The sequence below is a fragment of the Echinococcus granulosus genome (genome assembly GCF_000524195.1).
Source record: "Echinococcus granulosus chromosome Unknown EG_S00008, whole genome shotgun sequence".
Lineage (NCBI taxonomy): Eukaryota > Metazoa > Platyhelminthes > Cestoda > Cyclophyllidea > Taeniidae > Echinococcus > Echinococcus granulosus.
The window spans coordinates 615,389-630,748 of record NW_020170388.1 but is presented as its reverse complement, the minus strand read 5'-3'; the positions used below and the strand labels follow the sequence as shown (position 1 = coordinate 630,748).

Genomic DNA, 15,360 nt, shown 5'->3' with positions numbered 1-15,360 from the left:
AGTACCATAGCGTTGAAAGAAAGCACAAGCTACAAATTCCTACGCTGCACTAGCTCGCCATAAGTAGTAGTTTAACTTAAAAGTAGACATATTTTGCTGTGAGATAAATATAAAATTAAACCGAAAGTATAAAATACACTCATGGGAAGCTGACGACTAGCTTCCAAAAATCCTTACCAACGAATTACGAGATGCTTAAACTAAATCAGACTCTACGATTGCCAGAACTTTAAAATCCTGATACCTTAACCGATAAGCCTTTTACTTCAACATTGGACACTACCAATTGACGGTCCTTAGTGCAGTCCATCGGGAATGTGTAGCATTACTTAGCTTCAACAGAGTCCTTCATATTAACACCCCTCACTATCAGGATCTCAGAGGAAAACCAGCTGTAACTGCAATAGTTATAGTAAAAAAATGACTAATTTAATCACAGTTCAAAGACTAAAAATATTGCCAGACAAAGAAAGTAAATGACTTTGGTGGAATCATCCATCATGAAATGGTGAAGAGCACATGCCACACATTTGCAGACCCGGACTCAAGTAGGAAAACCAAGTAGACACGCACGACGCTAGTAGATAACATGCTGCCTATTTCAAGGTGTCCGCAATTACCACCCGTTCCATGAAAATCAAGAATCGCCTTAGCCTACTAACAATTTGTAAGTAGAAAAGGCGTCCCAGTTAAGATGCCAAAGTAGGCCCAAAACCAGAGTATAAACACCGCCAACTTAACGTTCAAGGGCTAGACGACCAGCCACAATTACCTGCCAATCAGATAAACTCAAAAGGTAGTTATATTTACGATATAACCAACACCTGTATTGCCAAACCAAATAAAATACAAAGGCGATCAAGGCTGTGGAACAGCGGGAACGGCAGGGCGGTGATCGGTAGGGGCCACGAACGCACTAAGGGAGAGGATAAAGTCAAAGAACCATTGCTTCCGACATCTGGCAAGAAAGCATATTCATTTTTGCATTTGGAGGTATGAAAGACGGCGAAAAGAGAGCAGCGAATAGCTTCACTAGCTTTATTTCACTTCAGACTGAATAGGCACCGAACCGATTTTTCCTCGTTTTAGCTGAAATAAAGAAAAGCCACGCAATTGGATTAGGAGCGAACAACAAAGGCCAGCTTCCCTAGTGCACTTGGAACCAAAATGTTAGAAGTTCAGCCCTATTCACATTTAAGCGTCAGCCCGGCATGTTTTGGAATGCGGCTCTTTCCTAAACAATCGTTTGGAGCAGCATTTGTTTTTACAAAACCGCGGTTAATTAGGAAAATGGGTACAAATGTGAGACAAATAAAAGGTGTTTATTCTATGTGAACCTGAATGATGACCTAAGAATATATGTGAAACAAATGACGGGTCATGCAACTCTGACAATATTAGGCTACCTGAAGCAAAATCACACAGTAAAGGTGTCTTCTCAAACTTTACTTAAAACAAGTTTCAACCAATTCAATATTTCTAAAAACGGATCCAACTCCCGATTGGGCAAAGTCTGATACCGGCAAACTCACAGGATTTGTCTCGTGATAAGCGATCAATTGGATTTACCAAGGACGTACGTCCGGTGCAACTTGTCAGGGTGATGGGATGATTAATGATTAAGGAAATGGGAACTAATCTCACCAAGGAATGAAGAGATCAACATTCCCGCCTCAGCACATAACTCACAGCCAACGGTGCTCAAAAAAGAAGGCAGTTACTAAACCACCGAGTTACACGACTCCTAGTCATTGAACCAATTTTTGAGAAAACCAAGAAAGTACTTCTAAATTCAATCACACTAGCACTGCAAACACAGGTAAATGAGCATTTCAAGCGTGATTCCTCGGCTATCTCATTTTATTACAGTTTAAAAACTACTTTTTAATAAACTTACAGCAACGATAGTTCCACCAGCAATAGATTCCCCTCCCACGCGTAGCACGAACCGACCAAGTGGTTTACAGACATCGTAGATCTCCACACACACAGGTGATTCCAATGCGAGTTCAATTTCAGCGGTGCAACGCCCCAACAAGCACCTATGATGAGTAATACGCGACCATAGGATAACAATTCAAATTATTCAGGCGTCACATTTGAGGAATCGGAATCCCCACCTCGGTTTGACGACATCTTTCTTGCCACGCTCTTCGTCTTTCACAGTCGCGGACAGGAGTTTTGTGATGACGGCAGGTACAGAAGAACAGTGGTAGTAGAATATGACAGGATATCCCCTCGTGATTGGTTGTTGAACATCGAAGATGAGAACTTTCGCACGCAAACGAGTTGTGACTGAGGCAAGAGGCGGATCAGGATCACAGATGACATCACCAGGAGTCAGCGCGAGATCCGCGTCAAGGCCAGAGAGCATCAGACCGACTTGATCACCAGCAAACGCATAGGGCAAAATGATGTCCAACACACCTGTTCCACTACCACCACCATCGCTAGGGACAGCAGCCAGCGAACGAATCGATCGAACTGTACCTGTTTGACCGGAGGGTAGACAGATAATTTTACTGGTGGGGAGGTTCACACCCGCCGATACAGCGCCAGAAACGACACGGCCCGCTACTATTGGTACCGAGGAGCCAATTGGTTTGAAGATATCGCTTACGACGAAACGGAAGGGTGCATCAACCGGCCGCTCTACCTTGTCCAGACTGTCTGTAAAATTATGCCTGCTGATGACTTTGTGAGGAATATTAGGAATTTCCGACAGTGTTTAGAACTCACCGATGATGTCTAAAAGACAGGGTCCACTATACCACGGAGCAAGATGTTGAATATCCCTCTCTGGGGGGGTGTCCGATGAATGCAACAGATTAACACCATAGAGACCGGAGACAGGGCAGAAGACCACATCGGGCTGATTGATAGTCTTCAGCATACGCATCATAACGGTACGGATCTCCTCGAAACGGGACTGAGACCAGGAGACCGTGTCCATCTTATTCACCGCTACGATAAGGCGCGAGACGCCAAGAAGACGCACAAGGCGCGCGTGTTCCTGAGTCTGGCCTCCGGATAATTGCATACCGGTCTCGAACTCACCCGAGGTGGCGTTGACAACCAGCAGAGCGACGTCTGCTTGGGCCGCACCGCCAATCACCTGTGGCACGAAATCCCGGTGACCTGGGGCGTCTAGAAGGACCACCTTCGGATAAAAAAAACAACGCGAACAATTAGAGGGAACAAAGAAGCCTTTAATTGCGATTCTAAAATTGGAGGAAATACAGACGCCTAAGATATAGGAGAAACCAGACGTAAGTTGACTTCACCTTTAAATCTGAATCGCAAAGACGCAAATGTCTAGGACAGTGATGCAACAAATGTGTTGATACAGAGTCGTACACAATTCTGGGTATAAATGTCCTCAAACAAAATCAGAAGGGTCCTAAACCAGTACGTCGAAATAAGAAAAAAGCTGCTGACAAGCATCTTTATCGAATTGACTGTCTCGAAGATCTCCAAATTATTGAATTTAGTAGATGGAGAAAAAGATGAATGATCTTGCTAATAAAAAGAGAAATAGGGACTCACCAAAGATTAAATTAGGTGGCAGTTAAACCAGAAGAGAAGGTACGAATATAATGAAGTTATGGACACAAAATTGATACACGGATAGAAGCCTAAGTTCCTTTCAGTCACTGATGCCTTAACAGTGCGTTATAGGTAAAGTTAGGAAGGATTCAAAGCAATTTCATCTGCTGATTAAAGAAATCGGAGTATATAAGCAGATTTCAGAGTTGGAGGAAACATTGGAAGCCATCTTATGAACTGTGCTGATGAGCCAATCCTTTATCTCACCAATATGTTATGCCGGATTAAACTGCGAAAATTCGAATAAAAGAAATTTAATTGGGGATGAAGAAAAGGGCAGTGCCGAAAGTTTGAATAAAGCTAAGTGGTATAGAAATAAGTCAACAGTACCACTTAAAAACGATGGATATAAGAAACCACATGCGAGAGAACACCTAGAAATTTGTGGATTTTCTGAGACCCCAGCAAAATCGGACTCCTAGAAAGCAAGACACCTGTTTGCTCAAAATAATGACTAAAAAAACACCCCAAAACAAATAGGCACGATGAATGCTTCTGCATTCTAACACGCAATGCTAATATTTTTCAGAAGGGATGGAGTAGCAACAAAATCTCCATCTTCAACATTGTAATTACAAATTCGTGAGCTATAACAGCACCAGAATAACTACGAATAAAGTTAAACACCATGATTCAGGAAACCCGAAAAAAAAACAAGGATATCCTTTTGCATTTGCCATTCTCAAAACTCACAAAAGTCCCTAGATTTCGCAACTGAAACACTCATCTTTACAATGAAAATCAAGTGATCAGAGCTAGATAAAAGTACGGGAACCAAATAAGGTGATCTTTACAACTTTACAAACCCTAAATATGATGAAAGCAGGAATTGACCCATATTCTGCGTCCCGCCAAAACCACAACAGAAAACAGAAAATGAAACAGGAAATCCTGCATTAGTGCTTCTTCACATTTAACATCTAGTGCAGCATGGTTCTACGATGGAGATAACGGGATCGAATCAACATTTTTCGGTAAAGTCCAGATCAAGAAGCTATAATAAGTAACTACGAAGCGTGATAGAGAATGCGGGTAGTAATCACATCATTTCATTTCAACGTGACAACCTCAAACCTGTTTCTAAGCAGAAATGTTGAGTGAAACAAAGGATTATTGGAGTTCTACTTAAGCTACAGTGGGATCAATAGGTGATAGAGGTTTTTACTTTAACAAAACTTTGAAACCTTAACGAATGAAGTTTTCACCGAGAATAGAAACTATAAAAGAGGTAACGCACCCTCTTAGAGTGGGTCTCAAAGGCTATCTGCGCTATATCCATGGTAATGCCTCGCGATCTCTCCTCCGATGTCTGATCTAGCACCCAGGCGTAGGCAAAGGAGGCCTTTCCAATCTTCTGCGCTTCCCACTGATACTTGGCCAGCTGCTTCTCGCTAACGTGACCCAGCTGACACAAAACATTTCCCATCAGAGTACTCTTTCCAGCGTCAACATGACCTGCAACGGACAAGAGATTAGAATGTCGATTAATCCATGTGTAAACGGGCAAGGAGAGTCAACCCACCCACTACAAGGAGATTAATGATATCCTTTTCCTTGCCGGAGCTGATCTTCTTCTGATAGGCATGCAACAGGGAGGAACGATCGATAGGTTTGGCCGGTTGTGCCGACACCTTGGCCTCACTAGCAACTTTTGGAAGGCGAGTAGCAGCGGTTGCAGTTTCCACATGAGGAAGACTAGAGGGAAGCTCAACGGACGGCTTCCCACTAGGATCCTTCGAGGGATGGAGATTTCGTTCTATGCAAAAGGCAAACTCGTTAACAGCGGTACCGTCACAAATAAAAAACTGGAGAAAAATCCCACGTACGAAGCTTTGAAGGTTTAGTGCGGGTTTTCGGCAATACATTTGACGACATTTTGAGGTCTGATGGGCTATAAAATTGAACGGGTTGGGGAGTGTCAAATTTAAATGCATCGGGAGGCTTAGGTGAAGGGGGATTATGGAGGAACAAAAATGTCCTAGGCCGACGTATCTCAACTATCAGATTAAGGATTTGAAGATCCCGCCGTGGAATAGATGAACAACTCTGTGCAAATGCATGCCCCAAAGGAGAAATCTTTTGGCATGATTGGATTGAATCTGAGGCAACGGCATCGACTTTGGATTTTTCTTCATTTAAGGATACGGAAGGAGCAGAGTTTAAGTGTTTAGTAGATCCTGTTGAAGCAGTGGCAAGTTTAGGGCCTTCAGTTAGCTTGGCCAAAGAACTAAAATCAAATTCTGCGAAGTCATTTAATCCACCATCGGACCCGAATGGTTGAAAGGCGGATGATGTCGAGTAAAGGGCACCTTAATTTATCATAAACAGCAAATAACCTCACCTTTGAGTGGATCGCTGATATCCTCAAGGACGAGATTATCAAACTCTATCGACACAGCACTATCCACGACCCCGTCATTATGATGACTCGAAACGGCATTAACTAGGGGTGTCGTACCAATCGTATCCTCCTCAGGAAATTCTGATGCATTGATATTCAACGGCTCATTGGAAAGTGGGCAAAGTGGGTCTGGTCCACGAAAGGAATCCGTCTCTCGCAAATGTTGAAGAACTATTGAATGAAACTAATATAGCACAAACCAGTTCCAGGGGTTATTGAATTCTCCTCCTCGACGGAGCTTGGAACAAGATCATGATAATCATTGTAATCTATGAGGGATTGCTAAAGATACAACTAGTACAACCATCAGAATATAAACGACGAACGTTCCGGTGTCTCGCCATCCCGAGATCGCATAGACCAAACAATGCGCACGGTCATCATAGCTATATAAACTAAAGCAAATTAACTTACAAAGTCAACAAATAATAAGCCTTTTAAACGAAATACGCATTTTTAGAGCAAGATATATATATGCAAGTATTTTCAGATGGCCTATAAATAAAAGTAGGCAGCGGGTGTTTTTTATTCAAAGGGAAGATGCCTGGGGACTTAAGCAATATTACCTGCATTAGAGCGTTTTTGGCTATATATTGTTTTCTATTCAAAATCATTGCATTCTTCAGAAATCATTAAAAGATTAGCATCTGTACATTCAGTTTCATTATAATACCCCTAGGGATATTTTAAAAGCCTAAATCTAAATTGCAAGTATGTTTTGGTTTTAAATACTCAAAAGTAACTTGAGATCAGGAAAATTCTCGCGAATGCACTTAACACTAATGCTATTTAAAGTGATGCTCGAACTTTCTCAATCCGTTTAATTAAGTCGGTTTTATAATTCAAACTAACCCGCAGTAAACGAAGCTTGGTGGCCTACAGGTTGTGATGCCGTTGGTCAGTTTTGGAGAGGTTGAAGTTAACTTTCCCCACGAACCCTATGAGTGTCAAAAGAATTATATGCAAAGTGTCGTGGATGCTTTATCACAGGTTCGTCTACAAATTTCGCCTAGGCTTACAAGTTATTCTTTAGAACATAATAATGGTACCCGGTTATATGTGGTTTATATTTAGTGTTACCGTTTTGTATCCAGTTCTTGGGTGTTTTGAGACTTACTTCATTTTAATAATTTGTGCATGAGTATAGGAATTCTCTTACTTTGTGAGGAGCCTTATTTTTACTTTGTTTCAAAGCGACGACATGCAATTCTGGAGTCACCAACAGGTACTGGGAAGACTCTATGCCTTCTTTGTGCCTCTCTCGGGTGGTTGGAATACTCTTTGGCCCAACAACAGTTAAAGAGACTTGAACAACCGTGGGACAGCACAAGCCCTTGTGGGCCGCTCAATTCATCAAACAAATTTGATGCACCCTTGCTGATATTCTCTTCGCGTACCCACGCACAATTGAATCAGGCTGTTCAGGCATTTAAAAACACTGTCTACTCTGGGTAGGCCTTGCGTGAAATCCACTATCTGTGATGCAGTTTTTCAATACGTAAATTGGTTCTTCATATTGATGTCACGGAACTGTTTTTGCATTCCTCCTCTTTGAGTTGATATTGAGCCAACTTCTGAATTTGGGTGCTTAATAAACCATCAGGGATCTCTTATTTCTCTGTAGCCGCAGAATTGGTGTCCTTGGCTCCCGTGACCAGCTTTGCTCTCTGCCCGAAGTACTCAACCTTGAGACGAATTCCGCCAAGGTATACCAGTGCAGACTGCGTGTTTCCACTCGAACTTGCGAATACTATCGCAATTTCGATGGTGCGTTCAAAATATTTTTCTTTTTCATTGTCATTTAGCCAGTAGAGATAAGCTGTTGGATACAATGAAGACATCGAAAATCACGGATATTGAGGACTTGGTCAAATTTGGTCGGGAGAATAGGTTTGTCTCTTATTTCTCTTTCCATTAGTAGTCTGCTCTTCTGATGAATAAAAGTAGCTTTTCATTTCAGAGCCTGTGCCTATTATTTATCACGAGAGGTGAAATCGGACGCGGAAATTCTCTTCATGCCTTACAATTATCTCCTTGACGTTAAGGTGAGTCGAATTATTCTTTGTAGCTATTTATGCTTAACGCGTACACTGTTGCCCATATTTTCATCTTTTTCAGATCAGAACCCTTTATGGTATTGAATTGACAAATGCTGTTGTTATCTTCGATGAAGCGCACAATATTGTAAGTCATGATGCCTGATGTATATGCGGACCCTCCATGGCCTTCGGCATATTGTTGCGATAAAATTGAACCGAAAGAAGGCATAATAGTAATATTTAAAATTGCAATTGATAACGCTGTTCAACAATATCGTCACAGTTGAATCAAGGGTACATGGCTTTTGGATGTAGTTGAAGCACATTGCTTTGCGCGTTTCTCACTGGCACAAATAGGTATATGGGATAGTGAGATCGCTTGTGGGTCTTTTCAGACATAAGCAAGGATAATTCATGGGTTTTGTGACGGACGTTCTGAGGGGGTTTCACGACGAAATTTATTTCTCTCAAGCCACATCTCATGTCCAAAGAAAGCGTTAGTTACCAAAAAACGACTTTATTCACAGACCAGATTCAAGGTCGTGAGTTGGTAGGTCATGGCTTTCTTTTGTCTTATATGAGGATCTTGTTGAGTGAGTACAACGCAGAGTAAGAATATCAAGGTGTTTGAATATCTAGTCGTCAAAAGCCGTATTCGGAGTACTGACTTCGGTGCAGAAAAACTTTAATAGCTAATGGCTTTCAATGAAATCATGGCCTGATGGTGTTTTAGGAGCAGGTATGCGAAGATGCCGCCTCAGCCACTCTCACCTCAGCCTTTGTAGCGTCAGCAATCGAGGAATTGCGTGTTATCGGCGAGTACATCTTCAGCCTAACCTCTGGTGGTGAGGGTGACGATATCGATGGGTTGGGAGGGCTAGAAGGCATCGCGCAACCCCTCGGTAGGGTGAACCGACTAGATATCTCCCAGCCCACTAATGATGGTGGTAAGTTGTTTTATTTTTTGTGCTACGTATTTTCTCCAGGGATTAAATCCGTCAGTTTATCGCGGATGTCTTCAATTCAACTACTGACCGGAGTTTGCCTCATGGGTGTTGTCAACTTTCCGTCTACGCATTTTTTTGTTTCAAGGCTATCAGCAGTATAAGCCACAGTAATAGAAATGCTTGAGAGGCACTTCTAGACAACTTCGATGCTATTTCATGTATGCTTGGCTCTCGGATCGCTTGAGAGTCAGTCTTGGGTTTTGTGGGCACATCTGCAAAATAACCATTTGGGGCCATCTTTACTATGACAGATATACGTTAAGGTAATTTCATCTAACCTGTACAAAAAGGTATTATTTACATGTACCACAGATACCACACTGCTTTTATTTTTTGTTGCGTATGCTTTTTAAAAGCTTCTTACGGGCAGCTAAGGCGTAGGTTGAACCTAGAAGGCAATTAATGGTCTAAGCTATAGCTTTGTTTCTGTTAGGATCATAAGGAAACTAAATGAGACTTTTTTACGAAACTTCACCCAGTTTTCTAGATTGTTATTTCTATTATTAGGTGTTGGGAAACGGTGATCTTACAATTACCGTTTTTAAATATCTGACAATAAAATTGTCACCTGGCAACGTCTCAGTTGGCTAAGCCATTTGGAGTTTGTGCTTGCTTTTCAAGGAACATGAACGGACAATCATGGCTCCATTTCACTCATGCACGCTTAGTTTAAAATACTATTACTTGAAGAAGTGATTTAGTTCACAACAAGGTTCATAAATGAGGTCTTTTGCAAACTTTCTTACTACTTATTTGTTCGAAAATTGTTAATAGGATGAAGTACCAGCAAAAGTATAGCACCATATTCGACTTAGCATACAAGTAAGATACATCTGCGAGAAGTTGATGTGTATTCTCGAATTTGACGTCTACAAAGCGCTTTTTTTGCCTTCACAGCTGCTGCGATTGGTCTTTCAAGTGTTCTCACCCTGAAAGGCCAGCTGCTTGAGCTGGAACGACTTCTCGATGGCCTCGGTGACAGTGCTTCAACCACTGATACCATCAAACCTGGAGAGTATGTCATTTCCTCGCCAACTTACCAGTTGCTTGTTCATGGATTAATATAACTTTATAATTCTTTCTCTTCGCTAGATATGTCTTCGAATTACTTGGACAGGCTGGCATAACCATTAATAATCACGGGCAAATCCAAGATTTGATAGACCAAATAATCAACGCTTCGATTTCCATGGATGGTAAGTTTGTTTATTTGATTCTCGAGTAATAAATATTATCTGACATTCTGTCTAAAATTCATCTTTAGTGGCAAAATTCAGAAGGGGTCGAGGTTTGTCCCATGTATCTGAGTTTCTGCAGGTGAGGTGGCATCTACTTTGATAAATTGGACTGGTATTTGACATGAGAAATATATTTAGCCAATTACTACTACCTGTAGCAGTGTGCTATGCCTCCAAGCCTTCAAAACGGTTCATCGCCAATGTTGCTTAAATAATGAGAGTAACAGTGATATTTTATGCAGTTGGGTTCATGGGCAGTAGTTAATTTCTTTTTCTCCGTAAAGGTGATATTTTTGCGCCCCATTCTCTCCAGAAAGTCTTTGTCGATAACACCGGCGGAAAGTCATCATCGCTGCTAGCGCGTCAACGCTCTGCGAGCTGTTTTCGCGTCCACGTCAAGGTGGAGTTTCCCTCAATGAGGAACTTTAAGGAAATAACGGATGTGTGGGGAAAGAATCCAATTTCCATAGTTGATGGAAACAGTGGCAGCGGCAGGGAAACCAAAAACGTCTGTCTCAGCTATTGGTGTCTTACACCGGGACGGTAAGTTTGCCGCAATGCTCCTGGCTCTCAATAATCCCCAGGATTTCGTAGGTAGTTTTGTTACTGAGGTACAAAAGGGCTTGGGGACTAGTTACATAGCTGACAAGGGTAGGGTTCTGTGACACCTGGGTTTGGGCCGACAGAAAAGAGCTGGTGAGATCTTATGTTTTGCCGAGGAGAAGTAGTATTCTATTAAAACATTATGGTAGTGTAAAAGAATTTGTTTTGGCTTAGAAGGGACGGAAAGGTTGAATTTTTATTACGCTCTTCAAACCTTTTCGATTCTAAAGTTTTATCCCATTATAACTAGGCTTTTTTGATTCAGGCATATTCTGCATGACTGCATGTCGTTTGCTTTGACTGTTCTCATCGCTTTTTGAGGGGTATCTCCTTCAAATTACTTTTCAGACTGTTTGTTGATGAAATCAAAAGTAATTTGATATCTTGCTGCTATTTTCACACGCAAATTTCATCGTAGCGTCGAGGGTTTGTGACATTTACCAAACGGCTTATTTTCGAATTTGTGACCATTGAAAGGAGTGTGCATTTACTTTCCCCACTTCAAAATGAACTTAAATGAATATCCCGTCTTCATGCTTTGTCATTCGTGTGGAATCGGTTAGAAATAAGTTTTTTTAAGGCAAGCAATAAGTAACTGCAGACAGTAACTCCAGAATGTTTTATCCGTATAAACGTTCCTCATCACAATCCATCATCCTTGCCGAATCCGAGAAAAGTTTGCGAATTACAATCTTGTCATGCCTTATACCCTTAAAACAGAATGAAGTCTACTTCTAGTCGACTCTTTTTCTAGTTCACTTTGTTTTTCAACTACCGAATTTCGAACGTTATTTTATAATCTCAAGGGGCGGTGATGCTCGCCACCTGGAGTCATGTAATCAGGGAAATATTGAGGAGGCGGACCAAATAGTGTCCTTTACCCCATCCTTGAATGCAGATGGGGGCTTTCTTTCGATTTCAGTTTTGAGATGTGCAAGTATGAAACACTTATGGGGTGCATGGATCTCAGTCGTACTCCTTTGATCTGCACCGAGTGAATGACTCATAGTGAGGGATTCCGTCTGATGTGTGTTACACAAGGTAACCGTTGTCCTATGTGGAAAAAGTGACTAATGACGGAAATGTGAGGTAGGTGGTGTAGGCAATGGTTTACTTTTGGATAACCGATGATATGCTCGTCGCTGAACGTTTTAATGAGTATGACGGTCATTTTGTGCTATGAGGATCGAGAATAACAAGAAACCAGCACGGAGAGCGATAATAGGTACCCTACTGACAGGCTGAAGCATATATCTATCCCGTATAACACTCTTATGTTGTTTACTTATGTGAGCACGGACACTGTCGAGATCTCAATCGGTGTAATCAAAAGGTAAGGCTTCTGAGAAACGAGGTTTTTGCTTCCAGTAGGACATGTACATTCGGGTCTCGGGAACTGTATTCGCGACCACCAGTTGAAGTGCTGGACTGTGGGATGGTTCAAATTCCATTTGATTGACTGTGGCCTTACTGTGGACACCAGCACACTCCACTTGTCTCCACTTGAGAACTGACCGATCAGGGGTCACTCAGCGAGGGCATTAGCTGCGGTGTTTCAGAACTCCCGAAAAAAAACTGGTAGAAACCCGCAAAGTTGAGAAAAGAAACGCAATTTCGGGGTTGCGGTTATCTGTAGTTAATTTATGCAAACGATCCCATTGCAATGATCTTTGCAAGTCACTGCAACAAACTCTATTGATGAACGCATGAACTTTTGCCAACTTCGTTGACTTTTGTAATATTCTATCCGGAATTCTTGTTTCGAATCACCACACACGTTTTACTCGTTTTTCTAACTGCGTCTGCAGTGAAACTGCTCCTTGTGAATCTCAATTACATTAAGTGGTGGATATGCTCCTTTACTCCTCCAATTATAGGAACTGTTTCTGAGCAAGTCCTCATTACGATCTCCAAAATCATTATTTGGTTAGATACCTACTTATATCGTCGCATCTGATGGGCTAGAGTAACGAGTTGGTTGAAATGTGGCATCCTTGCCGCTGAAATGCTCTCAAGTACCTTCGGTGCATTCGTCTGATCATTACCATTTTTAGAGCAATGCACGAACTCCTGGAGCTGAATGTACGCAACATAATTCTTACCAGCGGCACCCTCTATCCCATTACATCACTTCAGGCGGAATTGGGTCTGTAAGCTTGAATTTTCCCACCATGCATAATCATCACCCTTCATTTTTTTTTCTCATAACTCGATTTGCGCTTGTCCTTGTTAAGGCCTTTCTATTGCCTGTTGCTTGATCAGTCAGATTCGACCTTTACTTCTAGGCAGTCGGCGATAGTGCTTCAAAATCCCCACGTCGTAAACTCCGACCAAATTCACGTTGCCGTGCTGCCAAAGGCTCCAGACGGTGGAACACTCAATTCCAGTTTTGAGCACCGTGCCAACTCAGCCTATCATCGATCTCTTGGTCTGACTCTTAGTAAGTAAAAAGGGTTAAACACCCATTTGACCTTTTATTTCACGTCAAATGGTCCTCTGTTATTAATGCTTTGTAGTGAACCTCTTCCGTGTTGTACCAGGCGGTGTTCTTGTCTTCTTTCCATCCTACGCGCTTATGAAAATGTGTCTGGACGCGTGGCAGGTGAAAGAGACTGTTATCTCCTGTGAAATGTTCGTAGATTAGTTTCTCATTGCCCACATCTGAAGATGTGCATCTCCACTCTCCAATAGTGGCTTGAAACTTCTATCTGGTTTTCAAGCAACAGGTCTACCATCCGATTAGATTGAGAGCTTAATATGTTGAGAGTGTTCTTACTACTTTTACAATACTGGTTTGGGATAAATTGGGATGCTGAAAAAAAAAGTTTGTAGTTCACTGACTTGTCTAACTTTTATGGGTGCCTTAGCATTGGAAATTGGTTGATCAATGAGAAACGACTTACATTTACTAACTTAACTGAAAATAACGGAAGACTGGTGATATCCGTTTGATGTAAAAGTGGTGACATTGGTGGTTTTATTATGCATTTCAGAACTCAGATATCTACAACAAATTCCTTGACTCCAAGAAGATCTTCACTGAGCCTCGAGACAAGACTCAATTCCAACAGGTAAACACATTCTGCTTATCATCTTCTTGTGGTGTGTCTACCAACTTCGAGGTCTCCTGCTCTTTAAATGACGGTGATTTCATTATTTTTTTCAGCCTTAAGGCTCTCAAAGTTTTAAAGTTGTAGGAAGTGTGACTGGCAGTGCAGCTCCCTTTAACTCCTCTCCGCTTCCTGCAAGTAACTGTTTCCATCACTTTAGAAATCCTTCCGTAATTTCCTTGATTTGTTGTAGTACATTGGGATGCATATTTGCCATTGTGGTCACAAATTGCGTGATTTTTGTTCTCGGCTATTACACAAAACCTGAAATAATCATTTGTAAACATTTTTTTTTCGTGTAGTCCATCTTTTTGCATATAACCCCCATAGATAACCACAGGCTATATGGAGGCGGCCACAAGCACCGCCGGAGGTTCGGTGCTCTTTTCCGTGATGCGTGGTAAGGCCAGTGAGGGTTTGGACCTGGCAGACCAAACCAGTCGTGCCGTGGTGATTGTTGGCATCGCCTATCCACCACAGGAGGATCCTCGTGTCAAAATTAAGATGGCTTTCCTTGACGAGCGGCGCTTCCAAGCGGACAGCATCAAGGATCTACCCACTGGCCGACAATGGTACAAGCTTCAGGCTTGGCGTGCTGTCAATCAGGCTGTTGGAAGGTGTGGAATTTTTGATGCTGATAAGTTAGGTAGCATTGTTTTAAAAACCTGTCATTTTGAGGGCGTCTCACTTCCTGGTAATGTAATTTTGAAGGACCCTCCACTTACTGAAGTTCGTGTTTTTAGCTCTGGTTGCCTTTTGACATTAATCAAACAATTTGCTTGCTATTTTTGCAGCAGCACACATTTTTCTTGTATCTTAGAGTGATTCGCCACATTCACGACTTCGGGGCTGTCTTCCTCTGCGATGAGCGTTTTGCATCGCCTGAGGCACGTTCCCACCTGCCCACTTGGATGCGCTCCAGTGTCTGCGTCTACGACAGCTTTGGCCCCGTTCTCAAGGCGGCCAGTGAATTTTTTCGGACAGCCCAGGCGAAGGTAACACTGTTGTCATCCTCTTCAATCCTTCTCCTTTCATCTGCTAGTACCCAACATTTTTGAAAGGCCCCATGAAACCGTTACCTGCTAGGAGAAGTTCCACGCCGGTGGGACATACAGCCCCATCGCGACTTGGTTTGGCTCTGGATGGCGGTGTATTAAGATTCCCGAGTGCTGCAGGTCATGTAGGTCTTTTAGAATTTTTTTAAATTATGACTCGTTATTGGCTAATTATTTATATTCCAGGGGGAGACATTGCGACTGCCTAAACTACGGACGGCAGTTTTACCACATTACCATAGTGACAGAATTACTTCTGAAGATTTTTATTAGTGCCAATTAAATTTACAGAAAGGCAATA

At 42.1% G+C, this 15,360-nt stretch overlaps 2 protein-coding genes across 2 annotated transcripts in view; one reads left to right on the top strand and one right to left on the bottom strand. All coding sequences in view use genetic code 11, as the record gives it.

The window, feature by feature from the left end:
• Nucleotides 1-1,038: 1,038 nt before the first annotated feature.
• EGR_01955 (HBS1-like protein) lies at nt 1,039-6,351 on the bottom strand (the record flags this gene model as incomplete). The annotated part of the gene is made up of 9 exons (XM_024491204.1): nt 1,039-1,089; nt 1,898-2,042; nt 2,121-2,670; nt 2,740-3,160; nt 4,844-5,061; nt 5,129-5,362; nt 5,948-6,178; nt 6,208-6,276; nt 6,312-6,351. The coding sequence occupies 9 exons, from the start codon at nt 6,349-6,351 to the stop codon at nt 1,039-1,041; spliced, it is 1,959 nt and encodes a 652-aa protein (XP_024354347.1).
• Nucleotides 6,352-6,895: 544 nt separating this feature from the next.
• Nucleotides 6,896-15,360, top strand: part of EGR_01954 (Regulator of telomere elongation helicase) — a gene marked incomplete at both ends in the record, with an annotated part of 20,670 nt that continues 12,205 nt past the window's right edge. The window contains 17 exons of the mRNA XM_024491203.1: nt 6,896-6,997; nt 7,202-7,458; nt 7,632-7,774; nt 7,813-7,897; nt 7,968-8,052; nt 8,126-8,191; nt 8,780-8,993; nt 9,951-10,068; nt 10,146-10,249; nt 10,576-10,834; nt 12,949-13,044; nt 13,180-13,334; nt 13,411-13,496; nt 13,888-13,965; nt 14,335-14,621; nt 14,825-14,999; nt 15,047-15,184. Of these exons, the coding sequence (XP_024354346.1) occupies nt 6,896-6,997; nt 7,202-7,458; nt 7,632-7,774; nt 7,813-7,897; nt 7,968-8,052; nt 8,126-8,191; nt 8,780-8,993; nt 9,951-10,068; nt 10,146-10,249; nt 10,576-10,834; nt 12,949-13,044; nt 13,180-13,334; nt 13,411-13,496; nt 13,888-13,965; nt 14,335-14,621; nt 14,825-14,999; nt 15,047-15,184 (2,448 nt within the window). The remainder of the gene's footprint in view (nt 6,998-7,201; nt 7,459-7,631; nt 7,775-7,812; nt 7,898-7,967; nt 8,053-8,125; nt 8,192-8,779; nt 8,994-9,950; nt 10,069-10,145; nt 10,250-10,575; nt 10,835-12,948; nt 13,045-13,179; nt 13,335-13,410; nt 13,497-13,887; nt 13,966-14,334; nt 14,622-14,824; nt 15,000-15,046; nt 15,185-15,360) is intronic.